Here is a 24,321-nt window from a genome sequence, read left to right on the forward strand (position 1 = left end):
GGGAGAGAGCGTTAGGTGGGGGGAGGGAGGGACAGGCGGGGGAGGCGCGCTCGCCCGCCGCCGGGAGCCGACTGCGGGAGCCGCGGCTGGAGGCGAGCAGGAGGAGCCGGCGCAGGAGGGGGAGGACGGCCGAGCGAGGCTGCGCCTCGGCTCTGGAAGCGCTCCAGCTGCAGGAGGGGCGGTGGCCGCCGAGGAGCCAAGGGCGCCCCCGCCGCTGCGCCCCTGCCCGGCGCGCCCCGCCTGCTGGCTCCCGCAGCCCCGGGACCGGGCCGGGCCGGGCGCCCCCACCCCCCACCGGTCGGGCTGGGCTGCTGCGGCTTGGCACTGCGGAACCGGCCGGCAGCCGCCCGCATCGGCCCACGTGCTGAGCCGCCCGTTAGGAGCATAGTGCAGGGGGCAGTCAGGTGGAGCTTCATTGTTGGAAGGCCGTTTGGTTCTGCTGGGGGGAACACGGGAGGGTGCAGCTCCCCCCGGGACCGCCGAGGGACCGCTCGAACGTCCGCAGCGGGCGCTGCCGCAGCCGGGGGGCGTGTGCGGGCTCGCACCCTGCGGCCGCGCGTGCAGCCTCGGGCCGCGCCCCCGCTCCGGCTCCGGCTCCGGCTCCGCGGGGTGCTTTAGGCCGCAGGGAACGAGCTCCGGTTGCAAACTGCCCCCTCCCACGCCCGCCAGCCTCTCTCTTTTCTTCGCAGACTCCTGGGAATCAGGGAGGTTAGACAGCAGGACAGACGCTACCAATCGCGTCTGGTCTGTGGCCCGCGCCCCACTTCGCGTTCCCGCGGCACCCCTACTTCTCACTATTCCTACCTAGGCCAGACTGCCCTTTCACCCTCTTCCAAGAGTTTGCGTGTCCTTCGGAACCCGCAGGGACTCCTCCTGCCTCCCTTTTGGGGCGAGGGTGGAAGAGCCCAGGGTCACAACCAGGCCAGAGGGCCCGGTGAGACCGCGGAACCGGCGAGCCTTTTCCCAGACTGTCCTGAGTTAAAGGTGAGCAGCGCTGTTTGGGTGGCGGTTCTGGTAGATACAGTCGGTATCCTCCGCAGGACCCCTTCCCAGCCGTCCAAGCCCCTCCCTCCACCACAGATCCTCTCTGCTGTCTGGAGACGAGTTCACCCTTGGAAACCCGCTCCCACTGCGCGGTCCGGCCCCTGCCGCAGGCACGCCACCGCGCCCTCCCACCCACCTTCCTAACCTGCCTCCCAGCGTGGGCTTCGGAGCGATCACGCACACCTTGAGGTAGCATGCGACATGCTGAATGTCTATTTGTTTTTCCGGGGAGAGGGTGGCTGCCTTTCCTCAATATCGTTTTTTCATAGTGGCATGGTGGCTTCAGCAGCTCCACCACTTATTACTGTATGACTTTGAGCAAGTTACACAGTCTTCCAGAAAAGCCTCTGCTCCTCTTCTGTACAATGGGAACGTAATGATATTTACCTTAGAAGATACGGGCCCTCGGCTCTGGGCTCCTGATTTTAGAGGGTCTTACTCTGGCCCTCCCTGATCATGCCTCTCCTCACTGGAGAATGTGTCCATGGGACAATGGGGAGTGGCAGGGACATGCATCTCCTCCTCTTCTAGACTGTACTTCAGGACCCTGGAATTCCCTGCTCATAGGACCCTGAACAGGCCTCTTCCCCAGCTCTGTCCTCCCAAGAGCAAGCCGAACCAGGTGTGCTCCCAGGGCCTAGGAGGTGGCCAAGGGACATCTGTTTGCAGAAAATAGGTAATGGATGGAACTTGACAGGCAGGCAGAACATTACCAGGCATGCCCCTGTCACTGCAGCACCAGAGAGTAAACCAGGGAACCGCCTCAAAATTCCAGTTTGGACCTGGTCTTCCAGGTCATCATGAAGGAAAATAAATCAAAGGCAGAGGATAAAAGATTACTTTTAACATGTTGTTTTCCTGATTTATAACTTTTACTTAGACATGTATGTAATTTCTATTTGTACCCTTGCCCCGGGACTCGCAAACATCACAAGTGGACCTGGCTGTGAAGACCAAATGAGGATTAGTGCATGTACCAGTGCCAGCCCAGCAGAGTGCTAGGCAAAGAATAAACACTCAGTACACTGGCGCTCAAAGACGTCTGTGGCCCAACAAGGCTGAGCCTTGCCCCTGTCCCCAGGTTTGCAGGCTTACCCTCTCCTTCCCTGAGGAGGTCCCTACACTCAGTTAACAGGGCAAGGCATCCACACTGCCCACTTCATTTTTACAGCGGAGGTCATGTTTCTCAGAGCAGTAGGCTGAGGGGACAGGGGAGGGGAGCCAAAGGAAAGGAAAGTGACCCCTGCCCAGGAAAGGGGGAGGAAGGGAGGCCACTCCATGGATATCTTTAGATCCTGGTTACAGGAAAAGGTTGCCAATTTCCCCGGTGCCCTCTCCCCCGCCTTCCCTGCTGCTTAACTGCTCAGATTCTTAGAGCTGGTCCTTAGGAGCGTCCTTAGTTAACCCCTATGTCCCACAGATGAAGATACAGGCCCAGAGAGGTAGAACATGTGGCCCAAGGTCACCTAGAAAGGTACTATTAAAGCTGGGGCCAGGTCCTCCCCTGTTATTTGATTTCCCCATTCCACACCCCCAGCTCTCCTCTAAAGAACACCAGGAGGGATCCGCAGCTGGGCAGAAAAAGTGCTTGGAAAATGCATTCGCGGCTAGAGGGTTTTTACATTTATAGACCACTTTCCTCAAAAATTCTCGGAAACCTAGTCCATTGATCTAGCTTAGAGGCTCCTCCTGAGGATGCCGGGGGAGAGGGCAACAGAAGGTCAGAGTTCCCTCACTCCTACCTTCTGAAAACTATCTCTTTGAGGGGCCCTCCCTGATTTAGCTCCTTTTCACCCAGCTGAAGAGCCCCCAGTTGCTGGGTGGGGTGGGAAGAAATGGACAGCACCTTGGCCCCTTCTGCTCCTCTGCTGGAAGTCCCTTGAGGGAGGGCAGGGCTGGTGTCTTGGGACAGGCCTGATTCCTGGGAATGGGGTGATGCACACTCAGGTCTTGGGTGGCCTGGCTCAGAAATACTTGAAGAGCAAGTTTTCAGGGATGCAGAGATGGATTGGGCCCTGTGCCAAGGAGCAGTCAGAGAACTGTCCGGTGTCAGGCTGGAGGAGACAGGGCCTAGATTTAAGAGGAAGGAGATTGTTTCCTTGGGGATTCATGTAGGGTTCTTTGAAGCAGTTAGCTCAACAGTTATCTCTGAGATCAGACCCAGTTGACCTCCCCCAACCTCAGTCTCCTCCCATGCCTGCCTAGGGAGCTGGATTGGAGCTAGGAAGTGGGTCCCTGTTTTCCAGGAGGGGACAGCCTAGAGAGGAGTCAGTGTGTGGTGGAGGGGAGCAGTAATGGGGACAGAGCTCCAGCTGCCTGCCTCCGGAGCTGCTCTGACATTGGAAGGCACTCACCCCTGGAGCAGAATCACCTTCTACAGATGACCAGCACGGTAGACGGAAGGCGCCCCGCCACTGTCAGTTCTCACAAAGCCGGCCAAGACTCCGTGCAGGGGAGGAAGGGAAAGGGAGAGCTCCGATGAGGTCTCCGGAGCTATTTTGAGAGGAGTTCCTCCTAAGTAGCAAGAGCCTGGCAGGGAGCCGCCTCCCCCTCTGGCTCCCTTATTGCCCTTGCCTGCCCTCCTCCTCCCCCATAAATCCTCACGCGCCCCTGTTGGGGCATTGCAGGTAATGGAGGGAGCTCAGTGGCAGTGCTGACTGGGCTCCTGGAGCTCCGCAGGGACCCCCCCTCCCCACCTCACAGCTCCTCTTCGGGCTTCGGACCAACACCAAGAGTTGCATCTGCTCTTCACCTTCCCTGAGCCCTGTGGTTGTAAACAGAGCCCCAGTGTCAGGAACTGCAGGCATAAGACTGCACGCACTAACTTAAAGTTAAATGCCCGCAAATCCTTCTGCAGCTCGCGTGGGTAGGGGTTGGGTGGACGCTTCCTACACAAACTTTTGGGAGCCTCCGTCTAGTGCACCGAGGTCTGTTCTCTGCCCCTCCCGACTCACCACCGCTCCTTCCAGCTCAGAGTGCCCGCTTGCCCCTAGCTGTAGTCTCAGCATCCACTGAAGGTTGGCAGGTGCTGAGGGGGTTAACAGGACAGAATGCACCAAGCCATCCTGCAAACACGTGGCTCAGCAGTTCAGCAAGGAACGCAGCACCTGGCACCTTGGGCGGGCAGCTGACTCCCCAAAGCCCACCTCCACCTCACACTGGAGAGCTGGAGTAAAGATAAACTCTTTCTGAACCTTCCTCCCTGGGAGAGCGCATCGCTCCTTCTCACACAGCCCCATTTTTTAAGGGCTCTGAGCATGGCAGGTAGGCAGCCACCTCCTCCATCCCTGCTTTCCTCTTTTTCTGCTTTCTGCCAGGTTCTGTCCAAACATCCTTTCAGGCAAAGGGGGGTGGGGAGCCCCAGACAGATGAGCTCATTGGGAGGAGGAGGGCAAAGGGAGGAGAGAGCTAAAATATCCTGACCAGAGAGATGCTCACTGGACAGTCCCAAGCTGGAGAGGGGTGTGTGCACACTTCCAGGAGCCGGCATACGCTTCCCTTGCTGCAGCTCAGAGATGGGGTGAGTCCTGGGTGTCTTTTTATTCTGGGCCACATTGGGGTGGGGTTTGAAGTCCCGGGGCAGGGTCTCAGTCACCACACTCAGCACCCCAGAGCTGTGTTTACCTCTCTGCTTCATGGATCTCCATACCCCTTTGCCCTCCCATCAAGGGAGAATGGGGGCTCAGGGGGACTGGGGCTGGAGGCATTGCAAAGCTTTGTCCTTCCTGCAGCCTGCTGCCCCTGGGACTGCTTGTCAAGTGAATGGCCAGATGTCCTCCTGGAACCGTAGACTTGGTCCTGCCCCTGAAATGAGCACCTGAGTCAGACTGACATGTCCTGGACCTGTCCACTGTGAACATTTCCACTCGGGAGCAGTGAGTCTTGCAAAATGAGGGGCAGAGAGGATGTGGACTAGGAAAGGAGAAGGCAAGGGAAGAAGGTGGGAGACAGAAGGAGAGGCCGAGAGGCAGGGAGGGGAGGATGGGGCAGAGGAGAGTCTTCTGGGGGTAGAGGGCAACTTCAAGAAGGTGCAGTGTGGCTCAGGCTGAGGAGGAGGGGACAGGGAGACACCAGCTAGCAGGTGAAGAAGAGGAGTCACATGCTTACAGGAAGAAGAGAGAGGAGCTAGAAGCCCAGAGAGGAGAAGGTGGCCAGCAGAGGCCACAGCTGTTTGCGCAGAGCTGTGGGGTCAAGGGCCAGAGCATGTAAGGGCAGGATGCTAGGGGTCCCCTGGGAAAGTTTTGCTTCTGCTCCCCCAAACTTTCACCCTTACGTTGTTGTCCATGGTCATTGTGAGGCTGGCTCAGTCACCTTTCCCCCACCCACCCCTAAGCCTCTGGGCTGCAAGAGGCCAGTCCACTGTCCTTTTTTGTGGTGTGATATAATGGCTTTGGCCTCAAGTGGCCCTGGGTTTGAATTCGGCTCTGCTATTTCCTAGCCGTGTCACCTTGTCGGTAAACATACTTAGTATAGCAGAACCTCTGTTTCTTCATCTGTAAAAAGGAGAAGAGAATGTATATTGGGGGGGTTGCCCGGAGGCTTAGGTAAGCTGATATACAGAGAATACCTAGCTCCATGCCAGGCACAGAGTAGTACTCAATTAATAGTGGCTCTTGCTACTAGTTTAGCCAAACGTTGCTCACCCCACTCCCCCAGTGCCCCCAAGCCCTTTTGGACTGGATGTGAAAACCACCCCACAGCCCTTCCAGCAGGACCACTGCAGTAGAGGGCCCACACAGGTGTGAGTGTGCTATGGGGCAGGGTGCGGGGACGCTGACAGACTCTGGAAAAGCTGGGAGGGCTCAGGGAGGAGGAGGCAGAGAGGACTTTTATCTTTTGCCTACAGTCTTGGCTGGAAGGACAGGGACTGCCCTGACTGGTGGGCCTAGGAATGCAAGTTAGACTTGGTCTGATCTTTGGAAAGAAGCTCCCCAAGGTCACCTGGCTGCAAATTTCCCACCCTCTTTCAGCCTATTTCTCATTATACACAGGGACTTGCCGACACCCTGCCCTCACTCCGCCACTAATAAACCGGGTAAAGAAGAATCGGATAAAGGGGCACAAGGGTACAGAGGTGGCCTGGGGAAGACCGTGACTGAGTAAGAAGGCAGAGAGATAGGAGTTTGTACATGCGTGTGTCATGTTTATCTTTGGGCAAGCAAGAGTCAATCTTACTTCTATCATTTGAATCCTAAAATGAGGACTGCAGAGGGCCATTGTCAGTAAATCTAAAGGCCAACTAAAAGCATGCTCTGAGAGATGAATCTTCTTGGCAACACCCCGAAGTTATGCTTGAATACCTTCCGGGATGGGGATCTCATTACCTTGAGAAACTCAATCCTCTGCACAGTTCTGACTTACATTGGGTTAGTATCTGTCTCTGCCCGCGTGTCCTAATATTTCTCCTTGGGACAGAAAGGGACAAGTCTAATCCCTCTCCTGTGTGGCCACAACCCGGGCCACTATACCAAGTGACAGCTGTGAATACACACCTCCCTTCTTGCTCTCTTCTGCCCACAGGAAGGGCTCTCAATCTGTTGAGGCAAACAGTCTCTTTGCCACCTGTTTACAGAAAATTTGTCCCAGTTGAGAAGCAGAGGCAGCTGTGGTTGAGATAAAGGTGACTTTGCCAGGGATGTAAGGGAAAGCCCCTCCCATGAAATCCTAAGTAGCTCAGCTGAGCACCCAGCATCCACCTGCCTCCTCTTCCCCAGCACCTCCTGGATTCTGAAGGTCATTATCACCAGAGAAAAGGAACAGTTGCCTTACCAGGCCACCCCCCCTACCCCAATTCTTCTGTTCCCACCACCTCCACTCTCAGGGCCTTTCTCCCTTTTATCCTAGGCTAGACCCCCACTGACCACCCCCCAACCAAGTCTACGTGCCATGTCAGGATGCCAGAATATGGTTCTCGGCTGGGTTTCCTCCCCAGGCTCTCTGCAGCTCTCATCCACTGGGCTGCCGAAACCTATCCTGAGAGGTGCTTGGCACCCTGGACATCAGCATGGCAGCAGGCAGCCAGGAATGACTGAACCCTGGTGGGCTTCAGAGTGAGAGTCTGTGGGCTGGGGGTGATGCCACCAGGGTTCTCTGAGAAGAGTTCCTGCAGAGCCTGTCCAGAATGGACCTTCTGAGCTCCCAGAATGCCAATGGAGATGGCCAGGAGACCTCGTGAGGACTCATCCTCCTGTCTTGCGTCCAGTTGCCCAGTCTGCAGCTCACCAGCCACTGCTCCAGGTCACCTGAAGTTTTTTGATGCTACTCCCACCCCTGCAAGATGGATGGGAGACAAGTAGACTAAGAGGGGCCCATATACAAAGCAACACAAGGCAAGGCATGCTAAAGAGCTGTGGGCATGGGACTCCGCGAACTAGAGCTAACGTGCATGAGTCGTCATGCCCATAGCCATCTGGTCAGCCTGGGAAGGCCTTTGCCTGGGGCAGAGAGACTTGGGCTCCAGCCCCGGCTCTGTCATTAGCCAACTGTGTGACTTTGGGTAAATCACTTCCCACTGTTTGAAAACTGAGCCGTTAAGGAAGCATGAATGCCTCTTCTAAATCAACTCAGGCCAGCTAGGGAGGAGCACAGCAGGAGCCTGGGCTGGTGTGTGCTGCTGTGCCGAGACTCTGTCTTTGTGTTTGACTCATATGTGGCCTAAAGCAAATCACTTTCCTATCTGGTCCTCAGTTTCCCCTTCAGGGCAATGAGGAGGCTTGACCAGGTATCCCTTGGGGCCCTCCCATCTCTGATGTTATGAAGGTCTACTTTCCTGTCCCAGTCCTTTTGGTCCTTTAGATCCTATCCCATGGCAGCTGGCAGTGGGCAAACCAATGGCTCCCATCAGAATAGACAATGAGGGGAGATGCTGGTGGGAATTGGGGGGCTCTTGTACAGGTACCTCCACTTCAACTGAGGGGCACAGGAAACTGTACCAATTCTGAGCACCAGGGTGGAAGCTAGCCCTTCTCCCACAAGGCAGCTCACTCTGTTACCAAAACTACCCCATCCCACCCCAAGCAGGCTGGGCAAAAGAACATCAATTAAGAGGAGATGTCTGCACCAAATCTAACCCTCTGGAAGCCAGGCCCAGCTCGTGTCCTTCAAAGGTTTTTGAAGAAAAGCTTAATGAAGAAAATGCTGCTGGCCTGGCTGAATATCAGGGGCCTGTGTCCACCCCAGAAGGAACCAGCCAGAATCCCTGCTGCCTTCTACAGCTTGGCCCACGTCCCGTACCCCAATTTCCCTATCTGTTAAGTAGAGACGCACCCTCCCTGGCATCCCATCCTTGCAAGGACTCAGAGGTTCCAGGGGACAGGTGTCCTCTTAAGCCAAGGTAGCTTTGGTTCTGTTAAACACGAACCATCTTTGTTTAATGCTGCCTCCTCCTTTCTGGCTTCCCTCTCAGCTAGCAGCTGTAATCCAATGTCAGGATCCTACTGGAATATTCCAAACTGCTAACCACTGGTGAGGGTCTCTGGGTCACCAGGAAGTAGACAGAAATGAGAGAGAAAAGTACAAACTCACTACTTAAGCATTTCCTTGCCATTCAGCAAATCGAGGCTTTTCTTGCCCAGCAAGGCTCCTAGGCAAGGGTGTGTGTGTGTGTGTGTGTGTGTGTGTGTGTGTGTGTGTGTGTGTGTGTGTGTGTGTGTGTGTGTGTGTGTGTGTGTGTGTGTGTGTAAGAAAGAGAGAGATGTAAAGAGACCAAAGAACAGGGAGCAAGAGACAAAAAGACCAGGGTGGGACAGTGAAGCCCCTAGCCAGGGGGCCTTTGGTCCTGAACTTCTTGGGGCTGACTCAGTGCCATGTAAATAGGATGTAGCAGTATATGGATGGGACAGGAGCAGCATGACTGTTCCCACCAGCCACCCTCCTCCATGAAGTTGCACAAGGGCAGACTCTTACCAGCTGTCATCTATTTTTCCTGAGTCCAGAGCAGGTGAAAGAGACATCTGCCTGGTCACTGTTGAAAAAGAGGGAGCAGGAAGGTCGGCCCATATGTCCACAGAAAGAATATCGCGTAACACTTAGCCTCGGGGACTTTCAGGGTTGTCCTCATCCCGGAAGTAACCAAGAGCCCCCCAACAAGTGAGTATTCAGCCACACTGTCCCAGGGTACTTCCCAGGGTGCGTAGAGTCCCCCCGGATTCTGGGAAGGCAAAAGGACGAGACACCTGCCAGCGGTAGAGTAGAACAGCCTCATCCGGTGAGGTCCCAGATGCTGGAGATCTGCCAATGTCAATGGGGCTACCAGGAAAGCAGTGTCAGGGGTCCCTGTCAGGATCCTAGCAAAGCCTCAACCTACCCTACTCTGCACTCCTGAAAAAAGCCACACTTAAGGGATGTTCAAGGGAGACAGTATGTTTATTGTAGCCAATAGATCCAAGCAAGAAGACAAACTGCAAAAGAAACTCAGCCTGCTCCAAAAAGCAGATATATCCCAACGGTCGTGTCACAGAGGACCGTTTAAGTTTCTCTCCCCTTCCAACCACCCCTTCCAAACACCACATAGCACATAAAACCCAGAAAGTCATTGGGTTTTCACCTCCAAGTGCACAAAGAGCAATAAGAACATTCCATCATTTGCCTTTGGTGAATCAACTCAATACACTGAGCAGTGATTACACTTCCCCCCATGATGTGACTTTTGGGGTAGGTGTAGTGAGATGTTTTATATTTGTTTATATAATATATCTATACCTATAGAGAGAGACTATGTACAAATGCATCAGCAAGCTTCAATAAAGGAAGACATCAGCAAGAGGCACAGCAAGAGACACAGGCTGTCTACCCGTAAGACATAAGTAGGAAGAAAAATTTCTTGATTCAATACCCGTTCCAACTGCACCAAGCCATTCCTCTGGCCTGGGACTATCCTTTTGGACCTGGCCAGTATTTTCAATGGTCTATCTGCTTAACCTGACTTTGTAAATATTTACCAGCCCAACCTCCCCAAGAAGACTTGCAGAGAGAAATATGGATCCAATCAGCTTTTCCTTGTTATAAATTGGGAATAACTGTGATGAGTCCATAGCTAGGGGGCAGATAGCTATTTTCAAAGCCAGTTCCAAGGCACCTCAAGGCATTTCAGTCCTGAAAAATTGTGCTTTGTTCTTATAAGCTAAATCCAATGGGTTAGCCAGCCTGTCTCTCTTTCCAGTGGCCCTTAATTAGGAGGAAGAGACAGATGGGGATTCTGAGACAGCAGGAGAGGCCAGGGTGTGGGGGGTTGAGAAAGCCCACAGACGAAAACCAGCAGAGTGCAGTGGTGTGAGCGTGCAGCCGGAGGTGGGGCCTGAACCCCACTGCCCAGGAAGAGGAATACTTTGCTGGCACAAGCTAGAAAGCAGGGTAGAGAAATGGCTGCTGCGGAAACATCTCACCGGTTTCCCACCTCTACTCACAGAAGCCCCAGTTTACTCCCAGTCTCACTGCCCTGAGGGAGACAGCAGTGTGAGACCTCTGGAGGAGAGTCTAAGAGGCTGGAGAAAAAAGTGCATATGAGGACAAGCACCTGGGGGCAGAGATGGCGCCTGACCCAGCCCCATCTGCGTGGGCCCCCGAGGCCCTGGAGAGGCATTGCTTTCCCCAGGCCCCGGTGGGTCAGGATGGGCAAGGAAAAGACCCCAGAAGCCTTGGGCTTCATGATGGAGAGTTGGGACTGAGAAAGAACCTAGGAAATCTTGCAAATAATTTTCCTAAATGCTATGAGTCCTAGAAAAAGAAAAGTTCCCAATATCAACACAGATCCTCACTCATCCTGGGAGAGGAGGGCACTTAAAAGGTGACCGAAAAATGAAGTCTGCAAGCTGCAGAAACGAATACAACCAACTTGGTCTCAGCTGGCATGAGGTGCCCACCACCCACCTCTCTGCTCCCAGCTGGTTGGCTTGAAGGATGGGCATTGTACACATGCTCCGGGCATCTGGTGGCTTAGCCCACCACCAGTGGCAGTGTGTTGAATGGCAGTTAGGAACTGAGCTGATGGGTTCAGAATTTCCACATGGGCTGGACTCACCTCACACAGGAGTTATCTAGATGGCTGGTTACCCATCCCCACACTCTGAGCCCACTCTGCCCGGCCTCTGCACTTTGTTCTGTTGTGTCTTCCCTCATCCCTTGCCTTCCTCCTTTCCCAGGGCCCAGCTTCTAGAATCTCTTCCTTCTTCCCCAACCCTAGCCCTGGAAGCAGTGGTTGCAGAGGTGGAATTAGATGCACCAAAAAATTAATCTTGGTCCCTACAGTGCTGACCTGGCAGTCTCCAACTCTGTTATGGCTTTGTGTGTGTCCCTGGCACCCGGCACAGTGCCTGGCACAGTGCCTGGCACATAGCAGATGCTCAATAAATGATTGTCGAATTGATGTGAATTAAGCTGAATCTTCCATAAACTATTGCTCTCCCCCCAAATTGGTCATCTGAAGGGCAAAGGCAGGGATTAGTCCCTGAGACTGTCACGGTCCTGTCTCCACCCCCTTTCCCCAGACTTATTCCCTGCCCTGGGCTCCTAGCTGCTTCAGCGGGGGCAGGGGCTGAGCTCCTGGGAAGGCTGTGAAGTGCTGAAGACAGTCACCCTGGGGAGGGGAGGGCGCTGCCAGCAGCTATGCCTTCACTCTCCCTCCCTCCACTCCTCCTCAGCCCCAGCCTGCAGGGGCTGAGTCCCGGGGGCCAGCAGGGCGGGATGAGCCCACCCCTTCGCCTCACCTCTCTCATCTATCAGGCCCAAGAGGCCCCTCACTCCGGGAAAACTATGGCTCTGTTGATTCAAACTGGAGACCAAGGAGCCAGAGAAGAGGGCAGGACCCTTGGTTTCTGTCTGTTGGAACCTCAGTTTCCCCATCTGTAGCATAAGTGACTTGACTAGTTGATCTCTGAGGGTCTTCCAGGATCATGTTCTCTGAGTCAGCAGTTTCTGTCTCCGCCTTTCTCCCTCTCCCAGGGCTTAAACAACTCCCTTTTAATGTGAGTGAAATGGCAGTGAACACTGGCTCCCCACAAATGCTACTTTCCTCCCACAAAGGGAGTTGTTGGGCAGGACAGCCTATAACATGGCTCCAGATGGGACAGGGCCAGCCACAGGGTCTCAGGGACTCTAAGGCAGCCCACATGCACCCCTCGGGCCTTCCCTACCGTATGTTCCCACCTGAAGCCAGATGGGACCCCCACTGAGGGCAGTTGGGAAAGTCCACACTGAAGCCCTCATGAAGGCGGCCACTCTGCACACCACCTCCTCATTCCTGAACCATGGCTGCTCCCTGCCCAGGAGAGGGTGGTCACCCACTGGAGAAGGCAGTCCACAGCAAACTCCTCTTACAAGGGAGCCCCCACCCTCAGTCCCACAGCTGACTTTGAAATGGGTCTCCCATGGGTGGGTACCTGTGATGGAACTTGACCCCTAGCGGGAGCTGTTCTACCAACACTGCCCTCACCAACACTCCCAAGGGGTTAGCAGAAAACCAAGAGGCTCCTGTGGAAGCATCTAGCAATGGAAATGAGGGCAGAACAGTGCTCCCTGGCCAAGGCTTGCATCCAGGCTTGCTTTTAGCCCTGGCTTTCCTTCAGTGACCTGGAAATGCACAGTCATCCCTTTTGCCTGCTCTCCCCAAATTATAGGAATCCATCATCCCCCCCAGCCTGACAGCGCTGCTCTGGGCTGGGAGCAGCCGGAGGAGAACAGCAATGCCACCCGAGGCCTTCCTGAGGCAGCCTGGGCAGCGCAGGTGAGCTCTCCCCTTTCCTCAGGTCCTCTCCGAAGCCACCGGCAGACCAAGCACTGGTAGGCTGGACAGCTGACCTCCTCCCCACCACTGCCCACCCTCCGCCTTCTCTCCAGGACCTCCCACGTGCCCCCTGCCTCCTCTCAGGGACTGGTGGGTTGGAGCCCCTTCCTTTTCTCCCCAGGGCCCACACATCCCAGACGCCATGGCAGGTTTCTCAGATGGAAGAGAGGTGGGTCGCTCTTGGTGCAGGGCAGGGATACACAGTGAGGGGTTCAGGAGGCCCCGGGTGGGCCCTGGGCTCCCGGTTCAAGAGAAGCACACCAAGAGAGGGCGGGGGGTCACGCGGGACAGGGCGGAGGGCAGGAGGACAGGACACGGGGAGGGGCTGCGGCCTCTGGCCCTGGTTACTTGGCGCCGTCGTCCGCGTTGCCCTCGCCGTCCGTCTTGCCCTCCTCCTCGGTCTTCAGGTCATCCGTGCTCAGCTTCTGCTCTTTTTTCCTCCTCACGCACTTGACCACCATCAGCACCAAGATGACCACAGCCAGAAAGCCCCCCACGGAGGCTCCCACAATCACTGCCACCGTGGAGTCCCGCTCGGGGGGCTCTGGAGAAGGAAGGGAAGCCGACCCGCTGAGCGCTAGGGCTGGAAAGGGGCCCGCGCACCGCCCCTGCCCCCGCAGCACGGGTGGCTGCTCCTGACTCCACTCTCCTCCATGGACAGGACTTTGGTCAAAGCCAAAAATCCACCAGGGGACTGACCTCTTAGCACCCTTACCCCCAAATCTCAGGGCACCAGAAAGCCCCCCAGAGGAGATGGTATAATGGAGTATTGAACAGCATGAACTTTGAGATCCAACAGACCCAAATGTGAGTCCTAATTGTACCATTTATGAGGTGTGTGACCTTAGGTAACTTATCCTTTCCAACGTCAGTTTCCTCATCTGTAAAATGGGGATAATAGTAGGACCCCATTTTTATGAGGATGAGATGAGATAATGCATAGATAAAGTTTAGCCCCATGACTGAGACACACAGTGCCCAGTAAATGAAAGCTGCCATTATTATTATTGTTAAGATCATAATCATGTCTCTGAGACATGTTCCCAGGTCCTCAGGGACCAAAGGGAAGAAAACAGACGCCTTCCACCCAGCACAAGCTCCCACTCTCAGGAGGGCACAGCCTCCCCAAGGGCCCCAAGCTAATGCTGTGCAGAGCAGGTGGCAGTCCCCTCACCTTCCAGGAGGACCTGCAGCTGGATCTTGCCATGGCCGCGGTGGCGGTCGGGTGGGTTCATGATGTAGCAGTTGTAGATGCCCTCATCCTCCAGCTGCACGTTCTTCAGCGTCACTGACACGTCGTACTTGCTGGGGTTCCCCGAGAACTCCACACGGTCTCGGAAGCGCTCCAGCTTCAGGTTAATGATCTTCATTTTGAACTGGAGGAACTGGGGCGGAGGGCAAGGGACAGGGTGGGTGGCTGGGTGAGCAAGGAGCCACAAGGACAGTGGGGATGTTCCCCCATCCCCTGTACCCTTTTACCTGGGAAGAGAGGCAGCTACGTCCAGAAGGGCCCCTCAGGTGTGGCAACACACCTTGTATCAAAGCCCTCTGGAGCAAACAGCCCACCCAGAGTCCTCTGGGGCCTCGGTGCAGGCAGGGGCATGTAGTGGGAAAGGTGGGCTTCATGTTATGGGGCTCCTGCCTCCCACTCCCCACCTTCATCCCAGGACTCACCATCTCCTCGGAGCAGTTACTGCACTCCTGGTAAGTCCAGTTCAAGGAGAATTGCTTGTGGTTCACTGTGTAGCAGGAGTTGAAAGTGCAGAGCAGGCGGGCATCAGAGCCATTGAGGACATTGAGGTTGGCAGGTACTGTGACCTCCATGCTCCACCCTGGTGGCACTGCAGACAAAGCCACAAGCTGGTGAGGACTCTGGCTAACAGGGCCAGAAAGAGGCAAGCCTTCTGTGGGGAGAGTTAGGGGAAGGCAGAGCAGAGCTGGAGGCAGCGGGCTGGGACCCTCACAACTGCAATTAGTCAGGGGTGGACAAAGCACATAAGGGGCACTACATGTGGCCCCTGGGATAAAGTGGGGGGGGGCAGAGCAGATAGGGGTTGAGAGAGACCAAATCATCTGACAAGCCAGGGACAGCCAAATGGCCACAAGCCTTTTCCAGAACCACCGTTGGGCAGCCCCTCCACCTGCCCCTGTTCCACCAGTGCCACTTATTAGCTGAAGACCACAGAGAAGGGGCTTCACTGTGCTTGCCTCAGTTTCCCCCTTCTCACCACTTCCAACCATCTTTTCTAGGCCAAAGCCCTTGCAGCTGAAACTGCAGTGCTCTCCATGGGGCAGGCAGCCTGAGGACAGGTAGAGATTCAGAAGGTCTCTCCCTCCATACCCTGGGAACAGAGCAAAGCAGTGTTCCCGACCCAGCCCAGCTCCTTTATCTTTCCCAGGCTTCTGACAGGCAGCAAAGAGGGCAGACAAGCGGAGGGCAGGCAGAGGTGCCCCAGAAGAAGAGGCACCATTCTGAGGACCAGCTGACGGGTTTACAGGGACAGGAGTCCTTTTGGGAGAAGTCAGGTCTGGAAATGCGACAGCAAGGAGCTGACGTAGGCTGCCGGGGCAGCGGGGTGAGAACTGTAGGTTCTTTGGGGTCCTATAAGGAGCACCAGACTTGGGCCAGGAGACCTGGGTGCTGGGACAGAGAGAGGCCCCCCACTCTGACATCCCAAGCAAGGCGGAGTCTACAGTGAGGTGACTGAGCAGCTAGGCCACGACATTTGAGGAGCATCCACTCTCACACCCTCAGGGTGACATAAACACCTCCCTAACTGTCGTGCCCTCGGTTCTTCACCTCACCCTAGCCCTGGACTTCATTCCAAGATTCTCAGCCAATATTGTCAAAACTTCATCCCAAAAGATTGATTTTCTTTATAGAGGATAAACCACAATGCTCAGCATCACTCATTCACTCATTTACCCAATATTTATAAATCACCTACTATGTGCCAGGTGCTGAGTCTAGGCCCTGGGGTTACTGCTGTGAACAAGACAGGCAGCCCCACTTCTACCTGCATCATGGAGCTTGTGTCCTGGTGAGGGGGACAGACACTAACAAGAAAGAAACAATAATGTAATTGTAGGTTGTTGACACCTGGCAAGGGCTGTGAGAAATAAAGCAAGGTAAAGGGGTTTTGTTTTCTATAGGGAAGCCAGGGAAGGCTGCTCTGAGGGGCGACAGTAAGGCAGCACCTGACTGCAGGGAGGGAATCGAGTGCCCGGGCAGGGGGACTACGAAGGGCAGACTGCAGTGGCTGGAACGAGCTTCACATAACTGCAGCAGGATGAGCAGAGTGATGGAGGGACGCACGTGAGACCCAAGGGCACAGAGTTAGGCAGGGGCCAGGTCACGAAGGGCCTTATGGGCCAGAACATGGAGCCTAGGATTTATTCTTCTGAGTGCGATAGGAAGTCACTAGAGGCCTTGAGGTCAGCTAGGAGGCTGTCCAGGCAAGAATGACAGCTGTGGACATGGGAATAGCATAGGTCTGGGTTCAGTCCTAGCTCTGGCATCAGCCAGCTGGGAGAACGTGGGCAAGCTCCTTCACCACGCTAAGCCTTGGCCTCCTGCTCTGTAAAACACAGATGATAACACCTATCTCCTGGGGTTGTTATGATACTTACAATAAGCAGTAAGTGCTCAGTAAATGGCAGCTGTTATTATCCTAAATTCTCCTCAGGTTCTACCTCAGAAACAGGAAGAGCTTTAGGGGAAGTCTCTGGACCTTGGAGACTGACCCTAAAGCCAGCTCTTTGGAATTTTCCCAGATCTGGCAAGCAGCTCCAGCTTGCAGGGCTCCTGTTTTTCAAACTGTTTTGTTGCACCCAGCTGCTGGGTCCTGGCCCAGAAGCAGCAGCTCTGCAGCCTGCAAGCAGGGAAATCAAAGTCTGCCAGAGCATCCTTTGCTCAGCCCATCCCCCGGAGTGAGTGACTAGAGCAAGAGGCAGATGTTAAGAGCAGAAGATGCTCTGAACTGCCGGCCCTGGAGGTCACAACTGAGCCCTAGATGCAGGAATAGGCATGCGGACCTCACCTTCGGGGGCTGAAGATTCCAAGATGTATATTTAAGTGCTCATTAGGGGAGTATCAACTGGGGAGGCCGAGTGGGCCCCCACCAGGAAGAACAAAGCCCGTGTCCCATCCCCTGCACTTTCATATCCCTTCTGAAAGCAACTGGCACGGCACCAGGCAAGGAGATGTACAGAAAATACCACCCCACCCCCACTCTGCAGGGAAAGGGGCAATCGGAGGGAAGAGGCCGACAGGCTTGTCCTGAGCTTACCTCCCATCCCAGGAATGCCTTGCCTCTCTAGCCCTTTCCTTTGGAAAGTCGGCCACCTTTCCAGGAAGCCCCTTCCCCCCCCCCCCCCCAAGCCTGGCGGACCTCAGCCCAAGGCAGCACTCTGGGTTAGAACTCGAACCCCAGCGGCAGCTCCCTCCGTCTTGGAGGAGCCAGCACCCAGCCGTGTGGGAGGGCAGAGCTACGGGGAGCGAGGGGGCAGCCGGAGAGGTGCAATGCGGGCACCACCCCACGCAGCCGCCCCTGCAGGAGGCGCCAGGCCGAACACGCGTGCCCTCTAGTGGTCACAGAAGTGAAATGCCAAGTCCCAACTGCAGGGAGAGGACGGACGTCACCAAATGAGAAGAAGCCAGAGCTGGGGGGCACCTCGGGAGCTGTAGATCTAGCCCCATTGTTTCACCAATGAGGAAAGTGAAGCCACAAGAGAGACACACAGAGAAGAGGGACAAGCCGAGGCCGGAATCGTGGTTCCTTACCCCTAGTCCAAGAATCCCACTTCAGCCTGAGGCCTCACCAGAATCCCAGAGACTCCAGGCTGGAGGCCCTCGGGCCGTCCACCAGTCCAGGCCTTAAAAAGATGAGGAAACCATTGCTCCACAGGGTCAGAGCTGTGAACAAAATCCTAGTGTCTCTGGTAACTCTGCTGCTTCAGGAAAGTAGCCGAATGCACAGCCGGGGCCACAGAAAGGACTTCATGATGATGGCACACTCCCACAAAGTGCTCTTGCAGTGTACCAGGCACTGGTTAAGCACTGTGCGTACGTTACTCTAGTCCTCCCTCATCTGCGGGGGGCAAGTGGCCAGGACCCCCGTGGATGGCTGAACAGGTGGATAGTACCGAACCCTGTACATACAGCACCTAATTTAATATTCACAACAACCCTGTTATCACCTGCATTTCTGGAGGAGGAAATGGAGCAAAAAGAAGTTCAATAAATAGCCCAAGTTCACAGTTACTAAGTGGCAAAGATAGAATTTGGCCCCGGGCTTCTTGGCTTCCAGCAGAGTTGAGGGGTAGCCGGGTAGAGAAGTTATCATCATTCCAAGGCGTCCCAGGGACCAGGTCTCTTGCTGTCTGCAGATGCAGATGCAGCCCCATAACATTCAGCCCCCAAATCCAAGCAGACTGGTCAGCAGAGAATGCTTCTGTTTAAAGGAACCTCCATAAAAGGGGAGCCCACAATCCCCTGGTTGTCCCATTTGGGACAGGTCTGGGGCCAGGGTCTCCTGATTTTCAACTCACAGAAGGAAACGAGGATCAACAGGGGTGCAGTAAGAATGTGGTTTCTGGAACCCCCACTCTCCAAGGCACATCTGGCCCCTCGGGCCCCAGGTCACCCACTGTCCTAACTGGCCTGTGTTGCACAGATCACGAAAATTTGCTCATCTGCCAAACACTACTTCTTGCAGAGACTAGAAGTTAATTCTCTTGACTCCTCTTTCCAACCCTACAGCAACCTGAGGTAAGTTTATTTTCTTCTTGGTTTTTTTTTTTTTTTTTTTAAAGAGTGTCTAAGCAGAGAAATTATCTCCTGGGGCCACCCCTGCCTCCCAGGTCAGTGTGACATCCAGCCCTCATCTCCTACCTGTACTGCCTTACCCTCAGACCCTCCCGGCCCCAGGGCCTCCTGCCCAGGCCAGTCCATCCCCCGTGCAGCTATGAGCAGCCCATCCTTGTAACTCCTCACCCACAAACCTCCAGGGGCTCCCTGTTGCTTTCAGGATCAAGTCCAGGCTCCTGGGCATGGTTTCCAAGCCCTTTGCCATCTGGGACCAACATACATCCCAGCTCCATTTCCAACCAGCTCCCATCTCTCCACCCCTCCTTCACTCCAGTGACCCCAAAGTTCTTATCTTTCCTGAAAACACTGCCTTCTTTCCCTTCTTCACGACTTTGCACATGTTTTTGATTCAGGGTGGGAAGCTCCTTCACCCTTCTGCTCCTGGGACCCTCCTACTGCTCCTCCAGATCCCAGCTCACAAGACACAGCCTTGGTGACGCCTCTCCAGTGTCCTTGTTCCCTCTCCAGCCCCGTTCCTATCTCTTTCACGTAGCACATAGCACGGCGGCAGAACAGAGTCGAGGCAACCAGGGCTCTAGCTAGTGCCCTGGCCTAATCTTAGGCAAGAAAGTTAACCTTCCAGTGCCTCAGTTTCCTCATCTGTAATAAAGGGGACAATAATAGGATCTACCTCATAAGGGCATTGCCAGGATTAAATGACTTCCTACGTGTATAAAACTCAGTATGGTGCCTAGCACATAGTGAGCCCTTGACAGAGTTAGCTGCTTTTATCATTATCGTTGTTATTGTTATTATTACAGCACATCCAATGTTGTACTATTATTTAGTGCTTGCATCTCTCAAGAGTACCTGGGGAACTGATTCTTATTTGTCTTGGCATCCCTGGCACCCAGACCAGTATGTAGCACTCAGTGGGCACTCAATAAGAGTCTGCTGGAGGAAGGAAAGACATTTCCCCTCCATGTCTGGGTCCCTGCCACCAGCAACAGACGTGTGCAGTGGGCTTGAGTGAGACCAGACTCTACCTTCTAAGCCTCTTCTAATGTAACCCAGACTTTGGTAACCAGGCCAGTGGCTGCAGAGTCAATGGTTTTGAAAAAAACTCTAGGGGAAGCCCAATCATGCAGATTGTTTCTATCTAAAAACTAGTCTCATGTGCTTCTGCTGTGTGGACAGCTGGTTGCCAGCTCTGCCCATTCTCCTTGCCAGTGCTGTAGTCACTCCCACCAGCCCAGCCCCTGACACAGTCCCCTCTCTTGTCACATGTGGTATCCCTCCATCTTGGTGATCAAAGCCACCACAGCCACAGAAGTTCCATTGTCCACCCAGCTCTCAGCCTTGGAGTGCCAGGGGTGTGCCACATTACAGCCTCATTCAAGTTCAAGTTCAAGTTCCCTCTTCTTGCATCTTCTCCCACTCAGGTTTGCAGGAGCTGTGGCTTCCTCCCACCACCACCTCACAGTCATCACATGCAGACCTCTTCATCCCGGACACCATCTTCCCCTAAGCCACACTCTAGCCCAGGGCTCCCGGTCCTGTTCACCCAGCCCCCTACTTTCTTCACTTAGATAAGGCTCCCACACAGTGGCCTCCCTCCCATGGGAAGCTCTCCCTAATTCCTGAGGGAGGTTGCCTGTGCTCCAGCGCAGGGTCCTTACATCCAGGCCATTCACTCAACTCCCACTCTTTCGGCCTGCCCTTGAGATGCTTTGATCAATTACTGCCAATATAGCAGTACCATTCCTTGAACATTCAGGGGCAGTAGAGTCCAATGTTTAAGAGAACGGGCTGAAATCAGATACAAGAGAGTTCAGATCTCAGCTCGCTTTATACTAATCATGTGACCTTCCTGGGCGAGCTACTTAACTTTGCTGTGCCTGCTTCCTCCCTGTAACATAAATATAATAATAGCATCTACCCCATATGATTGCTGTAAGGACTAAACAAATATACAGCACCTTGGCTAATGAAAAGTGCTAAGATTAGCTACTGTTGAGCCCCTGCTATGTGCCAGATCACAAACACGCGAGGAGTAGGCATCTCCAGTTTACTCATGAGAGAACTGAAGCTCAGAGGGGTTGAGTGACTTGCCCGTGGTCATTAACTAAATGACAAAGGTGGCTTTAAACCCAGCTCTGATTCCAAGGTTCATGTTCTTTCTACTGCCGGAGCTTCCATAACATTCCTGCTCTGTTTTTAATATGCCAAATAACTCAGCTAGCTAATAGGCCTTATCATGCAGGCTGCCAGGGGCTCAGCGCTGTCTCTATATAGCATTCCTGCCCAATACCCAGCGCATCACACCACAGAGAGAGAAAAGCTTTGGATGGGGAATATTCCCACTGACACTCCCTGGGCTTGACCCTCGGTTGTTGCACTAGGAATGAGTATGTTTAGGAGCAAGAGTGAAACTATAGAGCAGGCTTGCAAATAAATTTCTAACCCACCTACTCACCAGGAAGTCTGTGAGTGGTCAAATATGAAATTAACATTTGGGACCATTTGACAGGGCCATCTGCAAGACTGCGCTGGACAGTTCTAGGACTAGTTTTAAAGGACCAGAACATCACTCAGCCCATGGGCTCCCCTTTTTTTTTTCTTGAATCCCTTTACCTGACCCCTCCTCCCTTCCATGTGGCCCAAGCCAGAAGTGCCTTCTCCATCCATGCCTGCTTCAGCAGGTCTCCTCCCAACCCAGAGATCGTTCCTCCAGCCTGCTTCTCCTATACTCCCACAAACATTCCAACAGATCAGTGGGACCGATTTCCAGGAAGCCAGACCCAGACTCAACTTTCTGTCCCCAGCTCCCTTGCACACTCTCTCCTGATACCCTAAATTGACCAGATCCCAAGGTTCAAAGTTCACACACACACACACACAAAATCCCCTTAAAGGAGCACTAAGTCCCAAGACCCCACATTTGCAGCTAAAAAAAACAAAACAAAAAACCATGAAAAGACACTGCAGATCAATCTACTTTCTGCCCCACCCCCACGTGGGTCCACTTCAGAGAAATCCAAAGAAAAACCACCTCCTTTGACAATTTTCACCCCTGAGCAGCACTCAGATCCCCTGACCCAACATTCCTGTGACCAAGTAGTCCCAGCATTATGCAGTCCCCAGCAATGTTTCTCCCTGTCCCCAGCACCTCACTTCTCCAGGACACAGAGGGAGGCACTGGCTATGTCTTCTTTCCTGCCCCCTGCCCACATCCCCTTTCAGTTGCGTCTGAACCCTCGGGAGCATGCAGATGTGAGTCTAACTTACCCAAAGAGAAAAAGAGACTGAGCCCCGTGAGACTGAAGGCAGGGCGAGGTAGCCAGGCATCTCTGTGCATTTTCAGAGACTGAGATGTTAGTCAGGTGGGCTATGGGAGGGGGTGATTTGAGGGGCTGAGGACTACAAGGGAGGAGTGGTTAGATGCTAAAACAAAACAAAACAAAAAATGCACAGATGTACTTCAAAGACATATACAACATTAAGGAAGCTTTATTTCCATCGCTCTAATATGGCCGGCTTGTATGTTGCAGCTAAAAAGAGAGAGAGAGAGAGAGAGGGAGTGTGTAAGGGAGAGAGAGAAAAGGGGGGATGGAGTAAATATTATGGTTGGTAGATTTCAAAAAGCAGGTGGGAGGGCACAAAAATGACTGGGGGGAAAAACAAAGTTCCCAGAAATTTTTATCCTCTAAAACAAGAACTAGAGCAAATTCTGCCTTTCTTCATCACTTGGATGATTGCTGGATTTTGAAAGCTGTTAGAGAAATCCATTTATTTCAAAACTTACTGTGGGGGGAAAAAAAGCTGCTTTAAGGGAGGAACTCTTTTTTTGTCATTTGGCACCAAAAAAGGAGATGTTTGTTTTTGTGTAATTTGGGGTCCAGGGAAGTAAGTTGGGGAGACTTTCAGGAAGTAATGACTCCCTCATTGTTCTAGCATTTCTACTGGAAACAGAACATATCAAAACAAGCTGGTGTAAAAACACCTAAGAGATCTTACAGTGAAATGTAATAGGAACCTTTGGGGAATCCTGATGCAAACAAATCAACAAGAACAAAACATTTTTGAGACAACTGGGAAAAAAATAAGTGTAGACTTAGATTATATTAACAAATAATTCTTCATTACCGGGTGTGATAAAAATATGGTGGTCATGTTCTTTCACATTTTTATCTGTTAAAGATACACACTGGAGTGCTTACAGGTGAAATGATATAATGACTGGAATCTACTTTAAAATATTCCAGGGGGAAAAAAAAAGAGGTGGGAGAAGTAGGTGACACAGGGCTAGACATCGGTATTGATGGTGGAAACTAACTGGTGATGGGTGTTGCAAAGGGTTCTACCAGGCAGTTCTTTCTTCTTGTGTGTGTTTGAAACTTTTTCTTTTGGAGAAGGTAGGCTAAATCACAAGTAGGAGAATTTGGGGATGGAGTTCCAAGATGGTCCTAAGCAGAGAAGGTGACCCCCAACCTTCTGGGGAGATGCTTAAGTAGAACACAGGACTCAGCAATTCCATGCATTGGTGAAGGGCCATTCATGCACCAAACAGGGAGCTACTAATATTTTTGTGCATTCACTCTGTGCCAAGTAGTTTACCTGTGTAGAAGCAAAACACTTCAGTCTGTAAGGAAATGTTAAGGAGGCGTTTATTAGGTTTGCAAACTGAGGAAGACTGGCTCTCAAAGTGAGAGGAAAGTCTGCCCACTTGAGGTAAAAAGGAAGAGGTTTTCATAGTAAAAGTACAGGAAAGCGTAAGCAGTAAACAAGTTTCCAAATATTGTTTTAAAACATAATAGGTAAGTGATTACGTCCGGTTTCCAGGACAGTTTTGATCTATAGAACAAAGTCAATTGTGTTTATGGTACAGAGTCAAATGATTATACATATTTTTGTCTCAATACTGGGTTTCCTGACATCAATAAATTCAAGTTAAGTTAAAGGTCGATTTCTTAGGCCCTGAGGAGTAAGTCACTTAACGTTCAAACATGGAGTCACTTCAGTTCTTCAGTTCTGTTTTCTGGCCTCCTTTCCTCCTCACGTGATATCTCAATTTAATCTTAATCCTGGAGTAGGTGATTTCTTTTTTTTTTTTCCTCTCTTTTCTTCCTTTTTTTTTTTTTTTTTAATGTGCAAGTGAGGAAATAGAGAGCCTTATAGGGCTTAACCCACCCAAGTTCACACATGGTAGTTAAGGGCAAAGTCAGAGCCAGGATTCAAGCTGAGGTCTTTGTGAAACACTGGGTATTTTCAATATTCCACACTGCTTTATTGCCGAGGGAAGGAGACATGGAACCAACCCTCCCGTTGTTTAGAGAGGCACAGGGTGAAGACTAGGAAGACAGATGAAACATTAGCCTCTGTGGATGATGCAGAAGAAGGTGCTAAGGGGCAGAATGTGCAAGAACAAAATGGGAGTCCAGCAAGTGCCTGCCTCCGAGGAGAGACTTGATAAATAGGCAGTGAGTGACTGCCCAGGACACACCTGAATGAATGAATTTGGAGAGGGGATGGGGGTAGTAGACACTGGGAAGGAAGTGAAATCCAGGCCTCTGAAGCTGTTCCAGGCTGAGAACTTGCAAAGGGGGCTGGAGCTTAGAGGCAGAGCGCCAGCAGGCAGAGGGGTGGATGGTCTAAGACCCTCTGCAGGTGTCCATGCCCACATCTCACA

The 24,321-nt window shown here is 53.1% G+C and overlaps 1 protein-coding gene across 1 annotated transcript; it reads right to left on the reverse strand.

The window, feature by feature from the left end:
• Positions 1-9,389: 9,389 nt before the first annotated feature.
• Positions 9,390-22,173, reverse strand: SCN2B (sodium voltage-gated channel beta subunit 2). Its single transcript, XM_063095498.1, has 4 exons — positions 21,921-22,173; positions 14,498-14,664; positions 13,998-14,208; positions 9,390-13,367 (listed from the first exon to the last, which is right to left on the reverse strand). The coding sequence occupies exons 1-4, from the start codon at positions 21,988-21,990 to the stop codon at positions 13,168-13,170; spliced, it is 648 nt and encodes a 215-aa protein (XP_062951568.1). The 5' UTR covers positions 21,991-22,173; the 3' UTR covers positions 9,390-13,167.
• Positions 22,174-24,321: the final 2,148 nt, after the last annotated feature.

This window comes from Cynocephalus volans, chromosome 4 (assembly GCF_027409185.1).
Source record: "Cynocephalus volans isolate mCynVol1 chromosome 4, mCynVol1.pri, whole genome shotgun sequence".
NCBI lineage: Eukaryota > Metazoa > Chordata > Mammalia > Dermoptera > Cynocephalidae > Cynocephalus > Cynocephalus volans.

Coding starts and splice junctions, on each gene's coding strand:
- SCN2B (XM_063095498.1), bottom strand. CDS start 21,990: ATGCACAGAGATGCCTGGCTACCTCGCCCTGCCTTCAGTCTCACGGGG. Junction 14,665..21,920: donor CAGTCTCTTTTTCTCTTTGG/GTAAGTTAGACT, acceptor CTTTGTCTGCAG/TGCCACCAGGGTGGAGCATG. Junction 13,368..13,997: donor GCTGCAGGTCCTCCTGGAAG/GTGAGGGGACTG, acceptor TTCCTTCTCCAG/AGCCCCCCGAGCGGGACTCC.